Source organism: Xyrauchen texanus, chromosome 33 (genome assembly GCF_025860055.1).
Source record: "Xyrauchen texanus isolate HMW12.3.18 chromosome 33, RBS_HiC_50CHRs, whole genome shotgun sequence".
In the NCBI taxonomy this organism is placed as follows: domain Eukaryota; kingdom Metazoa; phylum Chordata; class Actinopteri; order Cypriniformes; family Catostomidae; genus Xyrauchen; species Xyrauchen texanus.
Window position 1 is genome coordinate 38,389,790 of NC_068308.1, and position 22,574 is coordinate 38,412,363.

The 22,574-nt window shown below is 34.6% G+C and overlaps 1 protein-coding gene across 1 annotated transcript in view; it reads right to left on the reverse strand.

Annotated features, from left to right (window-relative positions):
* Window positions 1–19,233, reverse strand: part of LOC127626544 (alpha-tectorin-like) — a 33,710-nt gene extending 14,477 nt beyond the window's left edge. Inside the window, 18 exon segments of the mRNA XM_052102421.1 lie at window positions 55–201; window positions 300–553; window positions 3,038–3,191; window positions 3,274–3,369; window positions 3,479–3,757; window positions 3,972–4,114; window positions 7,657–7,737; window positions 7,827–8,112; window positions 8,114–8,220; window positions 11,415–11,504; window positions 11,594–12,001; window positions 12,148–12,537; window positions 12,640–12,711; window positions 12,803–13,195; window positions 13,508–13,924; window positions 18,734–18,760; window positions 18,902–18,965; window positions 19,160–19,233. Of these exon segments, the coding sequence (XP_051958381.1) occupies window positions 55–201; window positions 300–553; window positions 3,038–3,191; window positions 3,274–3,369; window positions 3,479–3,757; window positions 3,972–4,114; window positions 7,657–7,737; window positions 7,827–8,112; window positions 8,114–8,220; window positions 11,415–11,504; window positions 11,594–12,001; window positions 12,148–12,537; window positions 12,640–12,711; window positions 12,803–13,195; window positions 13,508–13,924; window positions 18,734–18,760; window positions 18,902–18,947 (3,390 nt within the window). The 5' untranslated portion in view covers window positions 18,948–18,965; window positions 19,160–19,233.
* Between the last annotated feature and the right edge of the window lie 3,341 nt (window positions 19,234–22,574).

The window sequence follows — 22,574 nt, forward strand, 5'->3', positions numbered from 1 at the left end:
AAAGGACAGATGACCAAATTCAAGTTAGCATTACAGCACTATAGTGACACTGACCTTTGCCTCGTAATAGCGATCTTTGACAAGCTCAATTTCTTCTTCATAGACAAACACTCTGACCATCCGAGTCCATGACACATGTGTACTACCCCGGTGTTCATTTTTGCCTTCAATGCGATAAAATGGCAAACCATTTCCACAAGCCTAAACAACAAAACAAATTCAGCATCACTAAAACAATACCTAATCATATACATTTTAAAGTAAATAGTATACCATTAGAACAATTTCTATAAACTAACCTCAGACAGAACATAGGTGCAAGTTCCTTGAAAGTGAAAAATCTGATTGTCAAACGTGTAGTAGTGTGGATCACCGGAGATGGTGCAGGTTTGGCGTTGAATGTTCTGACAAGAGTATTGGAAAGCAGCTGAACGACAGGCTTGGGAATAAGTGCAGGGCTGCAGGCTGCACTGGAGGCCATTTCTGGTACAGGTGCATTTCTCCTGACAGGTGGCATCACGCCAGAAAGAGTCTCCTAGTTGCACTGGTAAATCTACATGAAATGTTTAGGTGTTATTGATACAAACACGAAAATTAAACATTTTTTCTTTTTTTTAGGGGTCCAAGGGTCGAAGAGACACCAAACTTGGCAGAATGGTTCTAAATCCACCCACTCTTTCGGAGGGCAAATTGATAAACAGTCAAAGTTTTAAAACACTTGGTTTTAAATCAACCTTACCATAAAACTCAATTTCACGTTTGCCACATTTCGGTCTAGGTTGTTGACCAATATTATTATAACATTTCCTCAAGAAAATCAAGATCTTTTCAAAGCAAAAGCAACAACAACAAAAAAAGAAAAGTAAAAATGTAATTATTGAGAGCACAAATGTTCTTTAGTGTGCTTCATTTTGAGATGGTAAAACAGATTGCTTGTTTTACCTAAAGTGATTATCATTGCACGACAGTTTGCAGAATACTTTTTTCTAAGTTGTGTCGGCTTTTGTGAACCTACAACACAGATGTCACATCTGTTTTAATAACAAGCTCCTATTCATTTTTTTGAATTTTCTATTCAATAATTCATCATTGCTGATATGAGTAGTACAGATGTACAGTGTAGTCAAGCGAACCTCGGCATGTTAAGAGACGATTCAAGTGTCTGGATTACAGTGACGCTGTCCCGGTAGAGTGTGTCATAGTGGACTGCTGAATCCTCCACTATAGAGTGCTCACAATCGGCCCTCAAATTCAGATTTGCATAGAACCAGCTACGAGTTTGTTGGCTCGTTTGCGCCTCTTCCTGATCTGCATGATTTTTTTAGTGAATCTGGCACTAAACCAATACGTAAATATTACTGGCTGTAACTTATTTGCTGCTCAAGCCCGGTTTCAGCATCAAGTAAAGCATGGCTACTATTAGATATGCACGTGTTGTGCACATAGTCAATTAAATATCGCAATATACACGATATACCAAAATCTCTATTCATCGACAGTATATATTCTCGCCATATCATATATATATATATATATATATATATATATATATATATATATATATATATATATATATATATATATATATATATATCGTTCATGTATTATCTAGGGACCATCCTGGCAAAAAAAATGTAAATAATAATAATAATGGATTTTTCAAATTGTTTCGAAGATATAAGCCAATGAATTCTTTGGGTTTGAACAGTAACTACTGCTATGCCTTTGTTTGTGTGCACAAGATCCAAACATGACAAAACTTAAATAATATGGACACCAGGATAGTCTGAGGAAATGTGCTAAGTTTCTTCAATTTCCTCTTGCCAAAAGCAAATACAATATTATTTATTTAAACTGTATTTGAAAGAAGAAGGGTGTACTACTGATTTTGTCCACTAGATGGAGAAGCAAGTTAAGAAATTCTATTAAATCCTCTGACATTGAGTTATTGTTCTTAAAAATAGCAACAGCTATCCAACAAATGAAGAGCCCTATGAAATCTGTTCAAGTTTTTCATCATGTACAGTTTTTCCTGATATAATTGTCCAACAATCCAAAATATCATTTATGAATGGAAAATCAAGGATGTTTTACCGATTTTGTCCACTAGATAGACCGTCAAGACTAAAAATGATAAAAAATCCCCTTTGAATCAACTTTTTGCTCTTTCAATGTGCTCTTGTCCAACAATCCAAAATCTATTCTTCTTCTTCATCATCATCATCTTCTATTGCCATTCTGTTGTCAACCAGCAACCACCGGACCTATTGTGTCCAATTGAATTATTTTGGCCATGTCCTGGCAATACGTGCTTGATCCCAGATGATTGCCGATTGCATCTCTCTCTCTCTCTCTCTCTCTCTCTCTCTCTCTCTCTCTCTCTCTCTCTCTCTCTCTCTCTCTCTCTCGCTCTCTCTCTCTTTCTAATATATATATATTATTATATTATTATATTATTATTATTATTATTTGGATAGCACTTTTAATATTAATTTCAAAGCAGCTTCACAGAAAACTATTCTGTACCAGAAAATGATCATGTCTGTAATGTCTTCAAGTCCTCACTGAGCAGGACTTTAGGCCCACAGTAAGCAGGTCTGTGGCAAGGAACAAAAACTTCAGAAGATGTCAGTTAATAGAGAAAAAAATCAATTTGGGAGAAACCCTGCTCAGCTGGAGGAGCCAGTTCTCTCTGGCTATACAGCATGAATGTAATGCCAATATTAGTTATCTATGAGTGATACAAATCATGTATTAATTGAGTAAACTGAATAGATGTTGGTGGACAATGTTTAAAACTAAAGGATTTTGACTGAACTGTAAGATGAATGGTTAAGTGTCTTTAAAGTGCATCTCGAATTGACTGTGGAAAATACAGTGTAGAACAATTCAATAAGGAATAGTTCAGTAACAATAAATAAAATACAGTAATTTCTTTTACATTTCTAGAAGTCTTTACGTAACGTTCACCTAACCATTCATAGTATAACTGCTTTCTATGGTTTACAGTAAGGCAGGCAACTGGAAATAACATTACCATTAAACTGACAACCCCGTGATCCATGATCTGTCCTGAAGGCCCATCTGCCTGGCACATCAACATTGCTGCTGTTTGATAGGCTTGTGATGTCACTCAGGAGTGATCCGGTTATTGAGAAATGGTGACTTGAGTCGGTAGTGTCATAACCAGCCTAACGATAAAAATATCACATGTCTATTTAGTCAGTTTCATTGATAATGTAATACTTCATTAATTTGTCATGTTGTGCATACCTGTATATATCGTTGTGTTGGAGCAATTGTGCCATAGTTCATTAAAACAAATGTGAGATGGCCATTTGAAATCAAAACCACTTGGAAAGATGTTTCCTGTGAAAAATAATAATAATAATAATACATAAAATATACAATTATATGGAGCAAAATTCAATTGTTATTTGAAGGAGGACAATTAAAAGGAGGACAAGGACAATCTTACTGTTCCTGAAGTTGGGAAGTATGCAACTCTGTCCCATGTTGCAACAAAGACCCATGAAGCAGAGAAGCTCAGGTGAGGGAAGTATTGGTTTATATCTTGTGTGGCCTGTGTAAGGACACTGTCAGAGGTGTACTGATTATATGAGACAAACCCATTCACACTGTTGTCAAGATCTGTCCAGAATGGAGCAATGAGGTCTCTCCCACTATAAGCAGGGAACTGGTACGGAGAGTTGCTGGACCATGCATTATCAAAAGTCAAGTGTCCATTGTTGTTGACCTGAAATAAATGTGGATTTATTATCATGCACAGAATTCTTTACAAAAACATGACAAAGGCAGCGATGTGATAAAAGAGCCATCCATTTCACCAGACCCATTTTCAAATGTATGCCAACTTTACAGCTTGCTATAAATACCATTGTTTTATTATGAGAATAATGATAGTTTTGAATGATAATTTTGAAAGTTGAGTGATTGACACTATTACTTACATAAGTTCGGTTGTATGTTTGTCCAAAATATATAAACGGTTGCAGGAGGTAAATCACTGATGAACTTCCATCATCACTGCGTGCATTCACTGTGTCTCCAGATCCAAATGGATAAAATGTGCCTGGGATATTGCTTCCATTGCCTGGAATAATTAATACATAGTATTGAATAGTAATAAACCTTCACTTTAACATATATATATGAATGAGTTCTTTACATACAGTCACAGACACAACAAATATCTGATCTGAAACTTTTTAGACTTTTTTTTTTGTAAGTAAGTATCACTATGGTAACTGCCTAGCAACCAGATGGGGTTACCCTAACAACCGAGTAACAAATCACATATCTCTGCACCAGAAAATCGTAGAGACTTCTGGGTTGATTTATTTCAATCAGGATGGCAAGGAGACTTGATAAGTATCACTATGGTAACTGCCTAGCAACCAGATGGGGTTACCCTAGCAACCGAGTAACAAATCACATATCTCTGCATCAGAAAATCGTAGAGACTTCTGGGTTGATTTATTTCAATCAGGATGGCAAGGAGACTTGATAAGTATCACTATGGTAACTTCCTAGCAACCAGATGGGCTTACCCTAGCAACCGAGTAACAAATCACATATCTCTGCACCAGAAAATCGTAGAGACTTCTGGGTTGATTTATTTCAATCAGGATGGCAAGGAGACTTGATAAGTATCACTATGGTATATATCTGAGGGTCCATATCTATCTATCTATCTATCTATCTATCTATCTATCTATCTGATAGACTGAATCTGAATGGTCTTATTTTCTTTAAACTTTTAACTTATAAAACTACTGTAACATAACTAATTCTAACTAAAAACCTTCAAACATCAAGATTTACAACTACTTCAAATTATCAGGCTAGGCTTTCTCAAGCCAACCTTAAGTTTGTACTCAAACTTTTTTATCTAGTTTCACTTTAGATTCTTCGTTCATCCAAATCAGTATAGGTTGAATTTTGGCAGCTTTATAATCATTTATTAAATTTGGGATTTCTAGTCCTCCAAGCTTTTTTTACAACTACAGAATTTTAAGACTAATTCTAGGTTTCCTGTTATACCATATATATTTATAAAGTAGTTTATTCTATTGTCCAAAAACACTTTTTGATACATTAACTGGTGGATTTTGAAAAAGTAAAATAAACTTAAGGTGAATATTCATTTTTATAGTCTCTATTCGTTTTGTAATCAATAGATGCCTATATATTTGTAATGCTTTTGACTGATATATAAAATTATTATTTCAAAGAAATATAAAAGCTTTTATGTTTTAAATAAATTTAAGCTTGTGTGTTCTTCTTGTGGGTCTATATGAACTCACTTATGAGAGAATAACATAAAAAAAGATTAAAATATGATACATACTCATTCACTGGCAAAACTAAAAGGACATATAAAGTAGTAAATGCGCAAATGTATAAAAGAGATTTGGAGTTTGAATTGATCACAACAGCGGTGTTGAGATCTTAAGTTTGCTGATTGGACCGGACTTTATATTAGTGAATTGTGAATATATACAGTAGGCCTATTGCTAATTACTGATTATTAATTAAGCAATGATATTAAAATATATTATATATATATATATATATATATATATATATATATATATATATATATATATATATATATATATATATATATATATATATATTTATATTCTTTATTTTTTTTTTTGTTTGTTTTTTTGTTTCCGGATTATATAGCTAATATATATGCGCTTTCTCAAGTTGATTGACAGGCGATGTCTGAATGAGGCTCTTTTGGCTCTTTTAACTGTAAGGCGGGACTTCCGTTCTACATCCCTTGACCGCTGATCTGTTCTATGAAATATTCTCTGATCCGATTATCCTTGTATTTCTGACATTAAAATCTCCTGAAACAGACATTTGTTTATATGTGATAACGTTATTCTGGAGTTTTATGATGTCAACAATTTAAACCATTTAATCGGAATGATTTGCAGCGTAAATGCAGCCATACGTGTTTTATATATATATATATATATTCATGTAATATTTTGCCACCTAATTTATATGTGTGGCCTATTATAACATTATAACGATTGCTTGTTTTAATGGAGCTTTAACACAAACATCATTTTTCAGAGTGACCTGGTGGAATTAAATATTGCTGGTCATGGGATTATTTCTCCATCCATGTAAAAACGTTTAATTGAAATAAAGAAATGTAATGTATAGTTACTGTAGTAATGTTTCTATTTATTTTATTTTCCCAATTAAATGAGTAGCCTATATTTACAGCGATACATTTCCCCAGACAATTTCGTTTTGCTGCTGTAATCTACATTATTAAAAAATAAAAATCTCAATCAAATTCAAAATCACAAGAGAAATAATCAAGACATCGCCTCATTGGTAAGTTGTAAAGTCTATAGTTTATATCGTATATGTTGAAACATGACACTGTACACAGGAAAGTGCGCCTTTAAATCGGGTTCATGCTGAAGAAGTACATTGTTTACATTTATGTAAAACATTATAATGTTTGTCCCGTAAATGTAAACGAGTATAGATGCCAACCTCATCATAAACATGTTGAAATGATTGGAGCCTGTCAATCAAAACAAGAGCTCGTTGATGTCATTAAATAACACTGCTTTTTATCCAATCCGTTAATCGTGTGTATATATATATATATATATATACACACAATACTTTATTTACAGGCAACTGTGTCATGATTCAATGTAAGATACACAGTAAATAAATACATTAAACCCAGTAACCACATGATAGAGCATTTTGTCTTTTAAAAAGTCAAAAGTATAATGTGAAGTTAATTATATTTAATGCTTAACAAAGTGGGTTATTCCTTTAAACGAGATTATTTTTATTTGTATCTTAACATGCTAAAAATCAGATGACATGAGATCTTTTACATTTGACATGTATATTTATTCATTTAATAGACGCATGTATCCAAATGAGGAATTTTACAACCGAAGCGATTCGTCCTATGAGGCAATAATAAGAGTGCTAGGAGGTCTATGTGTTGCACATTGCATTGAAAAGTTCACATATGCCCTTACACAAACCTTCTCTAAACCTAACTGATTAGTAGAGTGTGTAAACATGATAGGAAGCTGCTGTGTGTGACAGAAGCAAGTCATTGTCGAGTATTAGATGGAAACGACGTCCAGCGACGTCATTGTTTGCGGTGAAAGTCCTACGAATTCATAGGAGTGCAGTGGTACATATCATAGGAATTACCCAAATGTAAAAAAGTTGTATGCATTTTTAAGATTTCGCTATGAGAGTTTGTAGGCGTTTCCCTAAACTGCACTTAACATGAACAAGTGAGGCCTGCTTTAAGTGTGACTTAAGAGAGTCGCTGTCCATGTGACAGTGCTGAAATGTGACTCTGGAAACTTTTATATCGAGAGGAATTTGTGAAAATAAATATTACAAATCCAGTTTCAAATGGATAAAATGTGCCTGGGATATTGAAGCCATTGCCTGAAATAATTAATACATAGTATTGAAGAGTAATAAACCTTTACTTTAGCACATATATATATGAGTGAGCTCTTTACATACAGTTACAAACACAACAAATATCTGATCTGCACATTCAAACAATACTCCTCCAGACTGGAACACAATCGAGTACACAGCACATTACATTACCAGTCATAATCTGCATGGTTGTAGTTTCTGGGGTTGTGGATGTCTCTGGTCTCACAGTAGTCTGGGTAATGTTGCTAGCATCTAAAAGAAAATAAAGTATGAAAATGAATCACCAAATATGCAATTATCACTTACATATACGTACAAAGAGCACATGTAAATGTATATACCTGCACAGTATGCTAAATGACAGACAGTTGGTGCCACAAACTCATAGACATAATAATTTCCCGGGCAGGCTTTGACTTTAATGGGATTGGATTGGAAATAGCAGCAGTCATTGTTCCAGTGACCGCACACAGACCGGGTGACCTCTCCATCCTCAACACTTGGGTGTTGACCGTTTAGCCACAGTGGGGCAGTAGTGCCACAGCTATACTGACCAACACATGTGTCTGGCATCTGAACGCTCTGACCCTCAATGAAGAGACGGTACCAGCCGCTCCAGCTGACCCCAAGTGTCACACATTATCTGAGAGGAATATTGATTATATTGATTGTTGGTGGATCTCCAAGAATCATCCAGTACAGTGTAGTTGGAGCAAGGGTCAACAGGGATAGCCTCTGTTATGGAAACATTAGAAAAATAGATGTTTCTGAATTAGATATGTTATTAATGTATTCTTTTTAGAAACATATTTTTTTGATCTATTAAATAGTTATTTTCAAACTCAAAGTCACTACATCATGTCTATTAAAGGACACTTTACAAAATCGACTCTTCATGATACATTGTTTACCGTGAAATGAAAATTACTTTTCATTTACCCTCTTTAGACATAGTAAAAATATCTTTGAAAATATAAATATAACATGTTTGGCAATCTATAAAACAGCCAGTAACATGGATTACTATGATACCTGCAAAAAATTATAGTTTTTAAAATTGTAAAAGCTCAAGATTGCAATGGAAAGATCTGAATGCCACCCAAACCCATTCTTTCTTTCATGGACTTGAGATGAACATTCAGTATTTTATTTAAATTATAATAATATAAACAATAAACAATACAAGCAGTACACAACATACATATTTTATAAAAAGAACATAAATGTCTTAATTCTGCATGGCAATTTTTTGTTAATCTGTTTCAAAGCTGCTATTCTGATTATTCTAAATATATTTTGTTCAGTTTTATTTCTTAAGGACAATAAAGTCATTTTACCCAAAATAAAGTTTTTCTGGATGCATTTCTATTGTGCAGTAAATATTAAATTAGCCTTTCTAATCACTTCATTCCAATAGAGCACTCATGTAGTAATGAGAATGAGCCTTTTTTTCTCCACAATTTCTCCAACAATCCTCTTTTACCAGCAATTTTATTTACTTTGAATAATAGTTGTTATAAAAAATCTCAGTTGTAGTTTTCAATATATTCCCTCCAAACACTGGATTGAGTAGAATGGAATGTGTCATGATTCTGTGTTTTGCCTCTGTCATCTATTCCTCCCGGACTACATTTCCCATAATTCCCTGTTGTCTGCCCATTCCTTGTCAGTTGTTATGTGTGTTTTGACAACCTGTGTAATCCAGTTCTCATTGTATATGTTTCCTTTGTTCCTGTGTTATTCTGTACTTTAAGTTATTAAATACTTTTTAAGCTGCTTTTAGATCCTGCTCCTGTGACTTCCCTCTTTGTAACAGAACGTATGATATATCTTGTGTCCTGTATATCTCTTTCAAGTGCACGCTTTACAGTTCCTAACATTTTTATTGGATTAGTTCTAATGTATGTATCAATTATATAATGTATTAACAGATACATTTCCTTTTTTATTTATTTTACTTTAGCTTCTGTTAAAGAATATCTTCGTACATGGAAATAAATGAAAATCACGTGAATTAGGAAGTTCTTGCTTTTTTGATAGGTTTGAAAAGGTGTCATTTCTTAATCAGTGAACATTTGGTGATATATTTTCAGACCTCTATCCGCCCAAAACTGAAATGTATTCTCTAATCTATTTGGCATGAAATCAGGATTTTCTTTTTCTAACCAAAATCTAAAAATACGATTAATACAAATATTATCTATTGATTTAAATGTGTTGCTTTTTTTTTTGGGTAGGAACCGGGATACTAATAGTTTCCCCCATTTGAGAAATGTCCATCTTCCTTTATTTCACTTTAGATTCTTTGTTCATCCAAATCAGTAGGTTGAATTTTGGCAGCTTTATAATCATTTATTAAATTTGGGATTTCTAGTCCTCCAAGGCCTTTTTTACAACTACAGAATTTTAAGACTAATTCTAGGTTTCCTGTTATACCATATATATTTACAAAGTAGTTTATTCTATTGTCCAAAAACACTTTTTGATACATTAACTGGTGGATTTTGAAAAAGAATAAACTTAAGGTGAATATTCATTTTTATAGTCTCTATTCGTTTTGTAATCAATAGACGCCTATACTTATTTGTAATGTTTTTGACTGATATATAAAGTTTTTAATTAAAATAAATATAAATACTTTTATGTTTTAAATAAATTTAAGCTTGTGTGTTCTTCTTGTGGGTCTATATGAACTCACTTATGCATTGACTTAACAGCTATTTTATACATATATATATATTATTTTTTATCATATTAAGAGTTAGTTTGCAGCAGTCCTCTTGAGCTCTTGTAGCAGCCGCTGTTTCTTCTTGTTGTGTAAATGTCTTTAATTGCTTCATAATTGTACAGTTGTCACTTGTCCTCTGTAAATTATGTGTTTTAAGTCTTCCTGATTTCATGCTGAACTCTTGAGCAGTGTAAATGCATTTTATATTTTTAAAACAATGTCTTGTGCACAGTTTAAATGAATTTAAATGATTATTTTCATAATCATTAACCTTCAGCAGAGAGGTAAATCGAGAGAAGTGAATCTCGTGCTCCCACACGATTGGTTGTGCGCTGCCGATGCCCACTACGTCACTCATTCATTTGCACGAGCTCAATCTAATATTAAAATCTGAGTTGACAGAGAAAGTTGATGAGCTGCATCATGGCAGCAATTAAGCCCGACTGGATTGCTTTTAAATTTGTCAACCTGAAACCAATCCTAATACCCAGAGTTTATTCATGGTACATGCCTCTTGCTGTCCTCCAAAATCCACAACTTCCTTCATCTGGCCTCACCCCTAATCTAGTCCTAATTATGTTGATTGTGTGCACCTGTTCCTCATGTGTTCAGTCTGTATACAGTGTATTGTGCTCCCTTTCCTCTTGTGTTTGTCAGATCGTTTTGTATGCCATGTTGAGTCAGTTGATCTATGTCGGTTCTTTGATTGGTTGTATATTTTGTGCCTGTTTTTTTATTCTAGTTTTACTGGTTTTCCTCCCTTGTGAGAGTTTTTGGTTTACTTTTTGCATTCCTTGCGTTTAGGTCCCATTTCCTGCTAAATTGTGACAAGTTAACCATGTGTAATACAAATCAATGGAGTAGATTAAGTGATGTAATTATTTGGTAAAGACAATGTTTATTACTATGTTATTAACAGAACTGTAATGTTATTGATCAAGTGTCTTTAAAGTCCATCCCAAATTAACTGTAGGGGTGCAGGTAGATGCAGTGTCCTTTGCTGTTTGGCTGGTAATGGGTTTAGTTGGGCAGTCTAAAATGTTTTATAATGTGTGTTTTTTTTTTTTGGTTTTTTTAACAAATTCATTTTGCATTGAAATTGCTACACTCATGTTATAGTGGGATAAACAAAAAAGTAAAGACATCACATCTCAAACAAAATGCATGTGTTGCTCATAAATGAAGTAATATGATACTTTACCAGTGGTTGTGATGGGCACAGGAGTGGATCCTACTGGAAGGATTGTTTCTGTTGTTGTAGAATGTGATGAGCTGTTGAGACTTGTGACATCTGTATCAGGAATATTTTATATTAATGTCAGTTATTTTCAATTGAAACCCAACAAGCTTAATGAATAAAGTGCATATGAGTAAATGTACCTGCACAGTAAGCTGAGCAGTATATCGGCCGGACAAACTCATAAACATAATAATCTCCTGGACAGGCTTTGACTTGTATGGGATGAGATCTGTAACCACAGCAGTTACTCCCATCGGAACCACAGACTTGGCGGCTGACCACTCCATCTTCCAGCTGTGGATGTGAGCCATTGAGCCACAGCGGGTATTGAGTGCCACACATGCCATAATTAACACATGACTCTGGCATCCGGATACTCTGACCACTGTAGAAGAGCCTGTACCAGCCATTCCAGTTGACATTATAATCACACATGGTGTAGTAGTAGTAGTTGTAGTTATTATAGTAAGGATTGTCAGTGGCTCTCCAAGACTCATCCAGACTGGTATAGTTGTAGCAGGGGTCAACACTTGGCGTGGTGTATGAAACTATAGGAACAGTGCATAGTATATATTGCATATTAATTTTGTATAAGATAATAATACATACATCTTTAGCAGGTCTGCAAATATGGTTGTTATATAAAAGAAATTTCATGATAAACACGTAAAAATATCAAACAGAATGACTGTACCTGCACAATATACAGGAACTGGGATTGATAGTTTTGGTCTGGTAAATTTGTAGACATAATAATTTCCAGGACAAGCTTTGACTTGGATGGGTTTGGATCTGTATTGATTACACTGGTCATTAACTGAGCCGTAGATTTCCCGAGTAACAACTCCATCTTCTATCTGAGGATGAGAGTCACCAAGCCACAGAGCACTATAACCTCCACATGACATATAACTCACACACCACTCAGGCATCTGAGCACTCGATCCATTAATGAAGAGTCGATACCATCCATCCCATTCTACACGAGTGTCGTCATTTCCAGATATATATCCATACATATACCAGTTATTGTGTGTGTCTCTCCAGTAGTTATCAAGATTGTTGTAGTTATAGCACGGGTCAACTGTGATGAGACCAAAACAACAGATGCAATTTCATAGCAGGACTATTGAGTACAGTAAGACTAAAATAATTCCTTTGAAAACAAAAATTGCAATTAACCTACCCAAGGTGATGCTGGATCCAGTAATGAGAGCTGGACTTGTAGAGGAAACCGTCTGTGATATAGTGCTGACATCTAAAAAAGGGGGATTTTTCAGATGTGACTAAAATAATTGTGAAAAGCTGCTAAACTTTACTTGTGAAAAAGTGGAGGTAAGACTCTGTACCTGTGCAGTATCCCGCATTCCAGTTTTGTGGTTTCACAAGTTCATATACGTAGTAATTGTCTGGACAGGCTTTCACTCTGATTGGTTCTGACTTGTAATTACAGCATTCAGTCCAATAAGTTTCCCCACAGACCTCTCTGGTCACAACTCCATCCTCTATCTGAGGGTGAGGACCATTGAGCCACAGACTCATGTATGAATTACAGGCCAAATATGACTTAACACAGCTCTCTGGCATCTGGATGTTCATTCCATTGTAGAAAAGCCGATACCAGCCATTCCAGGAGAAAGATTCATCACCAATGTACAATCCACTTTCATTATTGGCTCTCCAGGGACGGTCCAGAGACTCATAGTTGTAACATGGATCATTGCTGATGCTTTTGAAAGCAACTGTCATGGACAAGAGAGTCATTGGTACAAGTACTGTTAAAACACATTATTTACATGCAAGGCAATCTAGAGAATCATAGGCCTATTCAAAATGCATAATGATGGAGTTTCATGATTTTGAACAATTCTGTTGTAATTGCTCAACAAATGCTTAGTTACATTATGCAAATAATTTTGTCAAACAAATAAATAAAAAAGAGCATTATCTTTAAATGGAGCATTTACTTGTGATATTGGCCTTTTGTTTTTAATCATGTTGTCATCACTGAAAAATCTCAGAGTAATAAAAGAGCACAAGAGTTTGAACCGCACCTGCACAGTATGTGGGCATGTTGAGTGACACATCTGGCTTGACGAGTTTATAGACATAATAATCTCCCGGACAGGCTTTGACTTGGATGGAGTTGGATCTGTAGTTGCCACACTGGTTCGAGTAATACCCCCAATAATTATTAGTCCCCAGGACTTCACGGGTCACCACTCCATCCTCAAGTCGTGGATGAGAACCATTTAGATACAGTCCAGTATAACCACCACATCCCACATAATTCACACACCACTCCGACATTTGAGCACTTTCTCCATTCAAAAACATCCGATACCAACCACTCCATTCAACATGGGTGTCATTATATAGTCCATAGTATTGGTAAATATTTTGGCGCATGTCTCTCCAATAGTCATCAAGAATATTATAATCATTGCATGGGTCAGAGCTGGAAGTTGACACTGAGAGAATAATATAAAAAAAGAAGAAAATATGATACATTCTCATTCACTGGCAAACCAAAAGCACATTTAAAGTAGCAAATGAGCAAATGTATAAAAGAGATTTGGAGTTTGGATTGATCACAACAGCGGTGTTGAACTCTTTTTAGTTTGCTGACCGGACCGGACTTTATATTAGTGAATTGTGAATATATAGAGTATTGCTAATTACTGATTATTAATTAAACAATAATATAAAAAAGAGAAAATCAATCACTACTCTTCACTTAATAAAACAAATCTGAATTCAGGAATAATTCACCCAAAATCATCTACTGATTGTCATTCTGAATACATGTATTTAACCACTGGAGTCGTGTGTTACTTTTATGCTGCTTTATGTGCTTTTTAAGCTTCAGAGTTTTGGAACCTGTATGAACCTTCAGCGCTGAGATATTTAAAACAAAACAAAAAAGCAAAATAATTTTGCATTTTTGTCTAATTCTTATCAGTGACCTTTGAACTAGCATGCCCCAAAATATGTTAATATTAAGCAGATAAATGAATAATTAAAACATGCAAAACTTCAACATCCAAACAGATTTGCTTTAATAACCCATTTAATCCAACATTTTCTCCAGAGAAGTTGCCACATAAATCTATAACAGCCCACTGAAACATACCAGTTTTGTTTTTGTTGTTGAAGATGAATAAACATTATAAATTAGATTTATGTACAAACAATAATTCTATATTTGAGTGTGTGTGTGTGTATATATATATATATAAATTATATTTAGCCTTTGGTACACATCTTTTTTTTATGAGATAGAAACTACAGTAAATGACAGAAACTATCTTTGGAAAAAAGATATGTGAAGTGTAATTTAATTGTTTAGTTGGTCTCACGTCCCGTTGAATAACATGGGGAGGCGGGGTTTATGACCTATACTAGGACCAGCCACCGGGGGGCGATCGAGACGTTTTGGCTTCACTTTTGAGGGCTTGCGTGACACGCTTGCTCAGAACACACTCTTAATCGGTACTGTCTCTTTAAATTGATAACGGTGTCTGAGCTCAATGACAGCAGATTTTGTTCCTCACATATTCTTTTTATGGCTTAATGTGAACATTTCAAATGTATCTCATGAAAAACAAATAACATTTAGGCATCATAGATGAACATCTGAAGTAAAACATGTTTATTCAGTAGATTTGTGAGTAGCAGCAGATGTTGGCAGTTTGATTTGTATTGTGCATGTCACTTTATTAAGCAGCATCTGAATCATCTGATTGTTTTTCACTGTTTAATGAAAAGCATGTAATGATGCAGTTGCTAATAATGTTTCCAAAACCTGGTGAATATTTCCATTACATTTTTACACCAGGAGCTATTATATTTATCCTACTTGCCGTGTGACAAGTGTTCATTTTGGATCGAGTTTACATGCATATTAAAGAAATATTCACAATATTCACATAAATGTTCCGGCACCGTCGATTAAAAAAATCTAATAAAATATTGGCAGCTTGTTTGTCAATCTATTCCATATCTTGTATGTTCTGGTCCAGTTTTTGTTTGATCCATTTCACACATTCTGTGTTTTTAGCAAGTGAACTCAAGGTCATTACATTAAGCATTATGCTTCCCTCTATTTAGCGAGACCAGCACATTTCTCTAGTGTTTTCAAACTGGGGTCCAGGAACCAACAGGGGTGCCGCGATGGGGTTTTAGGGGGTTTTAGGGGGTCCATAGGCGATTTCAGAGAAGGCCTGAGGTGATTGATTGAGATAACAGCAATTATTGTGCACTTCAACTTCCAAGAGTTTTACTGTCCAAATAAGGGAATTTTAAGTAAATGTATAAAGCATATTTTCCAATTCCATTTACCTTCAATTCAGATACATCTAATGAAAATTATCACATTTATTTTGAGCCAAAATAGCCCATTATTTGTCATTTTCAAATGTTTTTTTTTTTTTTTTTTTTAACTGCCAAATAAGTGAAATGATAAACCTGTGTGAAAGGAAGTACATATAGTTCTCACCTTTGGGTATCAGTCAGAACTCAAGCAGAGGCGGGAATTAGTTCAAAAGACTTTACTGACAGTTCTTAGTTGAACAACACAGACATACATTAGACTACAATGATGATGGATGAAGATGAGTGAGTTCAGGAACTGAAATTGACTAATTAGTTGAAGCTCATCTTATAATGGTGATCAGGATGCAAGGTTGGACATGGGTGTATGTGTTCTTACTAAACACGACTGCATCGGAAACACTCTTCTGTCACACACAGTTACTGTTTCTGGCATGTGTGTAACTCTTATGTCTCGTGCACAGTTCTGTAGAGTGCGCACAACAGTTGCCACTAGATGGCGCATTTGCGCTGCTTTTGTAAGTTGGCCGAATAGATTTATTATGGAACAAATACAAATAAAAGTGGGCTCATTAAACGATCACATCGGAGATTCACTTGTTTATAGAATAACTGTGATGTTATTAAATGCCAAAAGTCACTTAAATTAACAGGAAATGGTTAACATTTTCTAAAGTAGGCCTAGGTATTTGAATAAGCATTACCTTAATTAGTAGGCTAACTTTAAAATAAATGTTACTGTATCAAAAATTATTTGCCTAAGTTGACAAATAATAAGTATTTGCACTATAATTATTGTCCCTATTGGAATTCTACACAATATCACTATATGCCCCTGGGGGCTTTTTACCCCGAGTTTCACCTTTAAAAATATATATAATAATATATATATATAATAGTAATAATAATAAACCTCCGTTATTATTTATTTTCAAACAAATAATTTTGTTCCAACTATAATGAATAAAAATGAATGTTTTTCCAATCTTGATACACTTTGTGACCAGAAAAAAAGGTAATTTTCCTGGAGGAATCATGCTTTTGGACTATTGGTTGAAACTATTAAACGACATTATAATGGTAAATCAAGAATATGGACAAATATTTAATATACATGTAGAAAAATTATTATTTATCCATTTCTTTAAACAATATATGGCATTTAAGATGTAAGTTTATTTCATTTAGATTTTATCTTTCTAACACAAGACTTAATTGCATTTGTGGAAAAATACATACATTTTAATGTCACGTTTATTTCAAAGTTTATCTTAAATAATAACACTAATCAAAATCAAAATATAGACATTCAGTCTAAAAATTAATAACTCTCAATGCTGCAATATTGTAAACTACACAGCAGGTACTATTTAAAAAAATATTAATTATATAATATAAAAATTATATAATATAAAATAATATTATATATATTTTCCCGGCTTATATAGCTAATATACATGCGCTTTCTCAAGTTGATTGACAGGCGATGTCTGAATGAGGCTAATCTACATTCGGAATGTAAGAAAAATCTCAATCAAATACAAAATCACAAGAGAAATAATCAAGACATCGCCTCATTGGTAAGTTGTAAAGTCTATAGTTTATATCGTATATGTTGAAACATGACACTGTACACAGGAAAGTGCGCCTTTAAATCGGGTTCATGCTGAAGAAGTACATTGTTTACATTTATGTAAAACATTATAATGTTTGTCCCGTAAATGTAAACGAGTATAGATGCCAACCTCATCATAAACATGTTGAAATGATTGGAGCCTGTCAATCAAAACAAGAGCTCGTTGCTTTTTTATTCCATCCTTTAGGCTACTCGTGTTCGGAGGCCTCCGTAAATATTGTGTTTATACGTTGGGTTACGTCCTAAATTAGCCTAATGGTGCAACACTCAAATATTTAGTAGAGCGCAAATTGTGTTGTAACGTACGCATAGCTGGTGCAAACAGCCCCAGGGTAGGGTAAGTCAGGACGTAAAGTTCACACTAACTACTTGTTAATTTGTATCTACGTCAGTGCTTAATTTGGTTGCTCCACCTGTTCTTATAAGGTAAGACTAAACTAGTAGGTCGTAAACTCTTCGTAAATTCATGCGTAGTCCCAAAATTTGACGTTTACCTGTATTATCCAATAAACAGCCTTCAAATGTGTAAACTGAAGTGTTAAGAAGCCATGAACTTCAATTTCATCTAGTCACGGTTGACGTTCAAACATTGTTTGCTCACGTAATTGTCAGCTGTAATAAATGATATCCCCATCAAAATATAATAGGCTACGTAACCTATTAAAAATAGATTTGATAAATAGTAGCCTATATTTGCCCAGTGTAGATAAAAATACATAGGAAATGTATTTAAAATAATTAAGCGGTGATAAATAAATACTAATACAAAAGGCTGGAAAAATGTAAATGTATTCATTTTAATATCCTATATATTTTTTTAATGTGTTGAAACTTGACACCGGGCAAGTCGACACACTCTGAAAACGGCACTTTTATATCGGATTCATGCTGAAGAGCTGCTTAAAAGTACTCCAAAGGCTTCTGTAAATATTTAGTTTATACGTTAAGTTAATTGGTGCATCCCTCATATTGAATAGTGCGTAAATTGTGATTTAGTGCCAGGGCTGGATTGGCAATCTGGCATACCGGGTATTTCCGCCCCGGATTGGCCCCAAAGTGCGTCGGCCACCAGGGAAATACAAAAATGTGCCGCCGCGGACCGCAGAACGGACCACAAAACGCTGCCTCGATGCGCGATGCAAAACGCCCCACCCCCTGAGCACGAGTAAATCTGAGAGCATTTTCAAGTAGGCACTACTACTTAATTTATGATGCTTTTGGGAAACGAGGCCCTAGACGAGTTTTAAAAAAATGCATCAAAGGGTGAAGAAATAAAGGATTATAATTGAATATAAAGTGGAGGAATGATTACCAGATGTTTGTCCATTGATCAGTTCACCTGTTAAACAGAATATAAGCATAATCATTTAATATTTGGGTGAGGATAATCAGTTCATTTATTTGAATCCTGCATCATTGTAATGTATATGTGACAGATATTGATCACAGGTGTGTATTTAAAGATGTTCAAAACACTTACAATTAATCAGCAGAAGTGACACACACAGCGAGATTAGAAACCTCATTGTTACGAACGCCACGTCCTGTACACACACACAACACACACACACACACACACACACACACACACACACACACACACACATATATATTTATATATAAACAACTTTTAAAAAATGTTCAATTCATAATTAATTTGTTATACAAAAAAATTCATATCCATAAAGTAAAGAGTGAGTACAGCCCAGATGGATAAAATAAATGGATGTAACATTACCTGAGATTAAATGCTGCTGCAGAGCAAACTCAGGCAGATTCTCTCTTCAGCAGTTTAACCAGAATACAGAGATGCTGAACTGCATCCTCAGACTCTTATTAGTGCCTTTATTAACACATATGGGCGGACTCTTACTGGAATCATGAGTAATCTCTTAACAATACCTTAAACCAGTTTAGTATATTACATGAATTTGGTTATTTGAACAATTTGCTTCCTTGTACACCTGTCACTCAAAAATACATTCTTCATTCTGTGATTGAATAGATGAATGCAGAGGGAATGACCACAGGTTGAACAACTGAATCACAATTATGAAGATACCCTTCCCATACAAACACACACAAATGAATTGTTACAGACTATAAGGCTATTTTAACTTTGTTTGCAGTAATGAAACCATAAAACACAAATTGCAAATATACGTACCCAATTAACATCTATTTTTGGTTTTCAGACAGTCCTAAAATATCTAATCAAATCAAATCACTTTTATTTTTCAAACTTCTGTACATAGTTTCAATGTTGCAAACAAATAATGCCTTTAACCTCATGTGAGCAAGCACACAATGATCAACACAATCTTTACAAATTTGATTTACCAGCAATTGGAACTAGTAAAACAAGATTACGGTGACTTTGCAAGGGTGTTTCTGTTTTAACAGTAACGTTACATTAACCAATTTAGTACATTCTTTAATGCCATGCCAAGACTAAAGTTTTGATTATACTTTATGCACAATATCATTTGTAACCAAAGTAATACGAATAAAACAATAAATAAGTCATAAAGAATGAAAAATGGAACAGCACTGAAAATTAGGACAACATCACTAAAGACAGACAGACTTCAATATCAGTGCTTGTTTCTCTGAGAGTCAAAAAAGGTATATTGTATTTGTTCTGTTCATATAAATCACAGTCCAGTAAATACTTTTGTAGCGGGGGTATTTAGTCCCGCCTTGTAGGGGAATTAGTTAGTGCTGCCCTGGAAGACTGAGTAACGAAAGGATCTTAGTCCCCGCTCCCAGTGCTTTTGGTCTCTTTACACACACAGGTATGTATGTTGTTTCCTATCTTATTGTGAAGTGACACTACAGACCTGAAAGGGTAGGCTTCGGGTAGTGTAATGTCATACAGTGGCTTCCTGAGGTGTAAACGTATATGTGAGACACAGTCTAATATACTCCTCCCTCCCCGAGTCTAATAAAGTAGGTGAGACGCCCCTACTCCCCAATAGTATCCAGCTGCAGACCCGCAGCACCACCAGTTTCAGAACCCCAGCGCCAGAACCTGAAGTGAGGGGCGGAGCTTACGTTCTAAACCGAGTAGCGCCACCTAACGTTTTGGAGAGTAGGCTACACCACCAGTTTCAGAACCCCAGCGCCAGAACCTGAAGTGAGGGGCGGAGCTTACGTTCGAAACCGAGTAGCGCCACTTAACGTTTTGGAGAATACTTTGCTTTTATTACAAACGAAACATCATACTTTATACGTATGTTATAATGATACATTAAGGTACAGTACAATAAGCATTTTAAAACATTGATCTTGTGTAATATAATTGTATATAGTTATCCGTTTCATTGTATTATGAGAGTTACTTCCTGATCATGATGGTGAAAAATAATGCTTGAAACTTATGGGCATTTTATATAAAATATACTTTATTTCAAAAGAACATGTGCAGCATGCATTTTTCTTTATGTAAAATAAAACATGTCAAAAAACTAAAAAAGAGAGAAAATTCAGCATCATTTTAAAAGAAACAATAAAAATATATACAACAAATGACCAATTCACCCCTAGGCCCATTTTATCATGACAATCCTGTATAAATTAAACTTAAAATGTATCAAATGAGGAATTCACTCTCAGGCCCATTTTGTCATTACATTCTTGCTAAAATAACTCCATGTCATCCCTGAACACAAAATGAAATAGAAAGGGCTCTCTGGAAGCTTCTGACTGTTCCAGGAGATTGTTGTGGGCCTTTTCCTTGTGGTCTTCATTCATTCGAAATGTCTCTACAAGAGATGAAAGCACCACACAATAATCTCAACGTAAAAAAAACCTCAACTATAAGGTAACATTAACTCACAAACAATGCATATAACAGAGGAACGTGGAACAAACACTTTAACACCTTCACAAGATGTCTTCAAAACGTCACCGCAAGGCTCATTTACAACACGCAAAAATGTATCGAACCATCCGTAGAATTTTTTTTTAATACAGTAAAGTATGACAACATATTCAAGCTTCATTAAGATGATAAAGTTATGCACAAAATTAAATATTTAGCAGATAAACGCTGAACTTAATATATGCGATAATTTTTCACAACATGATGTCAAAAACGTTACACAACTCACCATGCTCTCCGCCATGCTTGTCTCATTGTCAATAACTCCGCCCCTCACTTCAGGTTCTGGCGCTGGGGTTCTGAAACTGGGGTTCTGAAACTGGTGGTGCTGCGGGTCTGCAGCTGGATATGTCTCCTACTCCCTGACAGCTCTCAACAAAAGATACACTGTAGATAAGTACAAAATTATAACAATATTTATTTTCCTTTAAATATTCTATTTTCTTAAATCAAGTATTATTCTAGTTTGAATAATCAATTAAATAAAAAAAACGAATAAAAATTAAATTACAGTCTTTGTGTTTTCTTTTAAACCCAATAGAACACAGTCTTCACCTTCAATGTAAAAGTTATAAACGTTTCACTAACAAAATAACAAATCCTAAATGTTACCTCAAAAATGAAAAAACACTTGTATGGATTCTCAATGTAAACACAACCTAGGATAAATCCTCACTGTTCAAATGATCACTTACAAACACATCACATTTGAAAAAAACATACACAATGAAATCTCACTTCAAAATGAGCACTTGGATGAAATGTTCTGTTAAATGTTCACTCACAGTTCACTTTACCTTCTGTAGTTCACTTGAACTCTCACAGTTCACTTTTTATCAGTTCAATAATCAAAAATGAATAAATTGGAAAAAATGCCAGTCTGCAGAACGATGAGTAGTGATGAGTTGTCTTGACGTAGCATGCGTTGAAATAAACTTGAAATAGCATTGGGGAAGAGGCTAACTTTAAAGTTCACTCAACTTCAAAGAAATGTCCAAAAATGAAATATATATTAAAATGAAATCAAACTGGAACCTCACCACCAAGGAGATGAATGAAACTGGAGATGTCGTTTGGATGGCAGGGAAAAATAATAATAAAAATAAAATAAAAAAACATATATAGTCTGAAAACTTGAATCTCCTCAAAATGATGTCTCTGCCGCAACTGCGTCACGCAGCAGTTTCAATCTCACGTGCGATGACATGTGGAAAACTCAAATACATGTGATAATTCTCAGCAGTTATTTCTTCTTGTTGCTTCTCAGTCA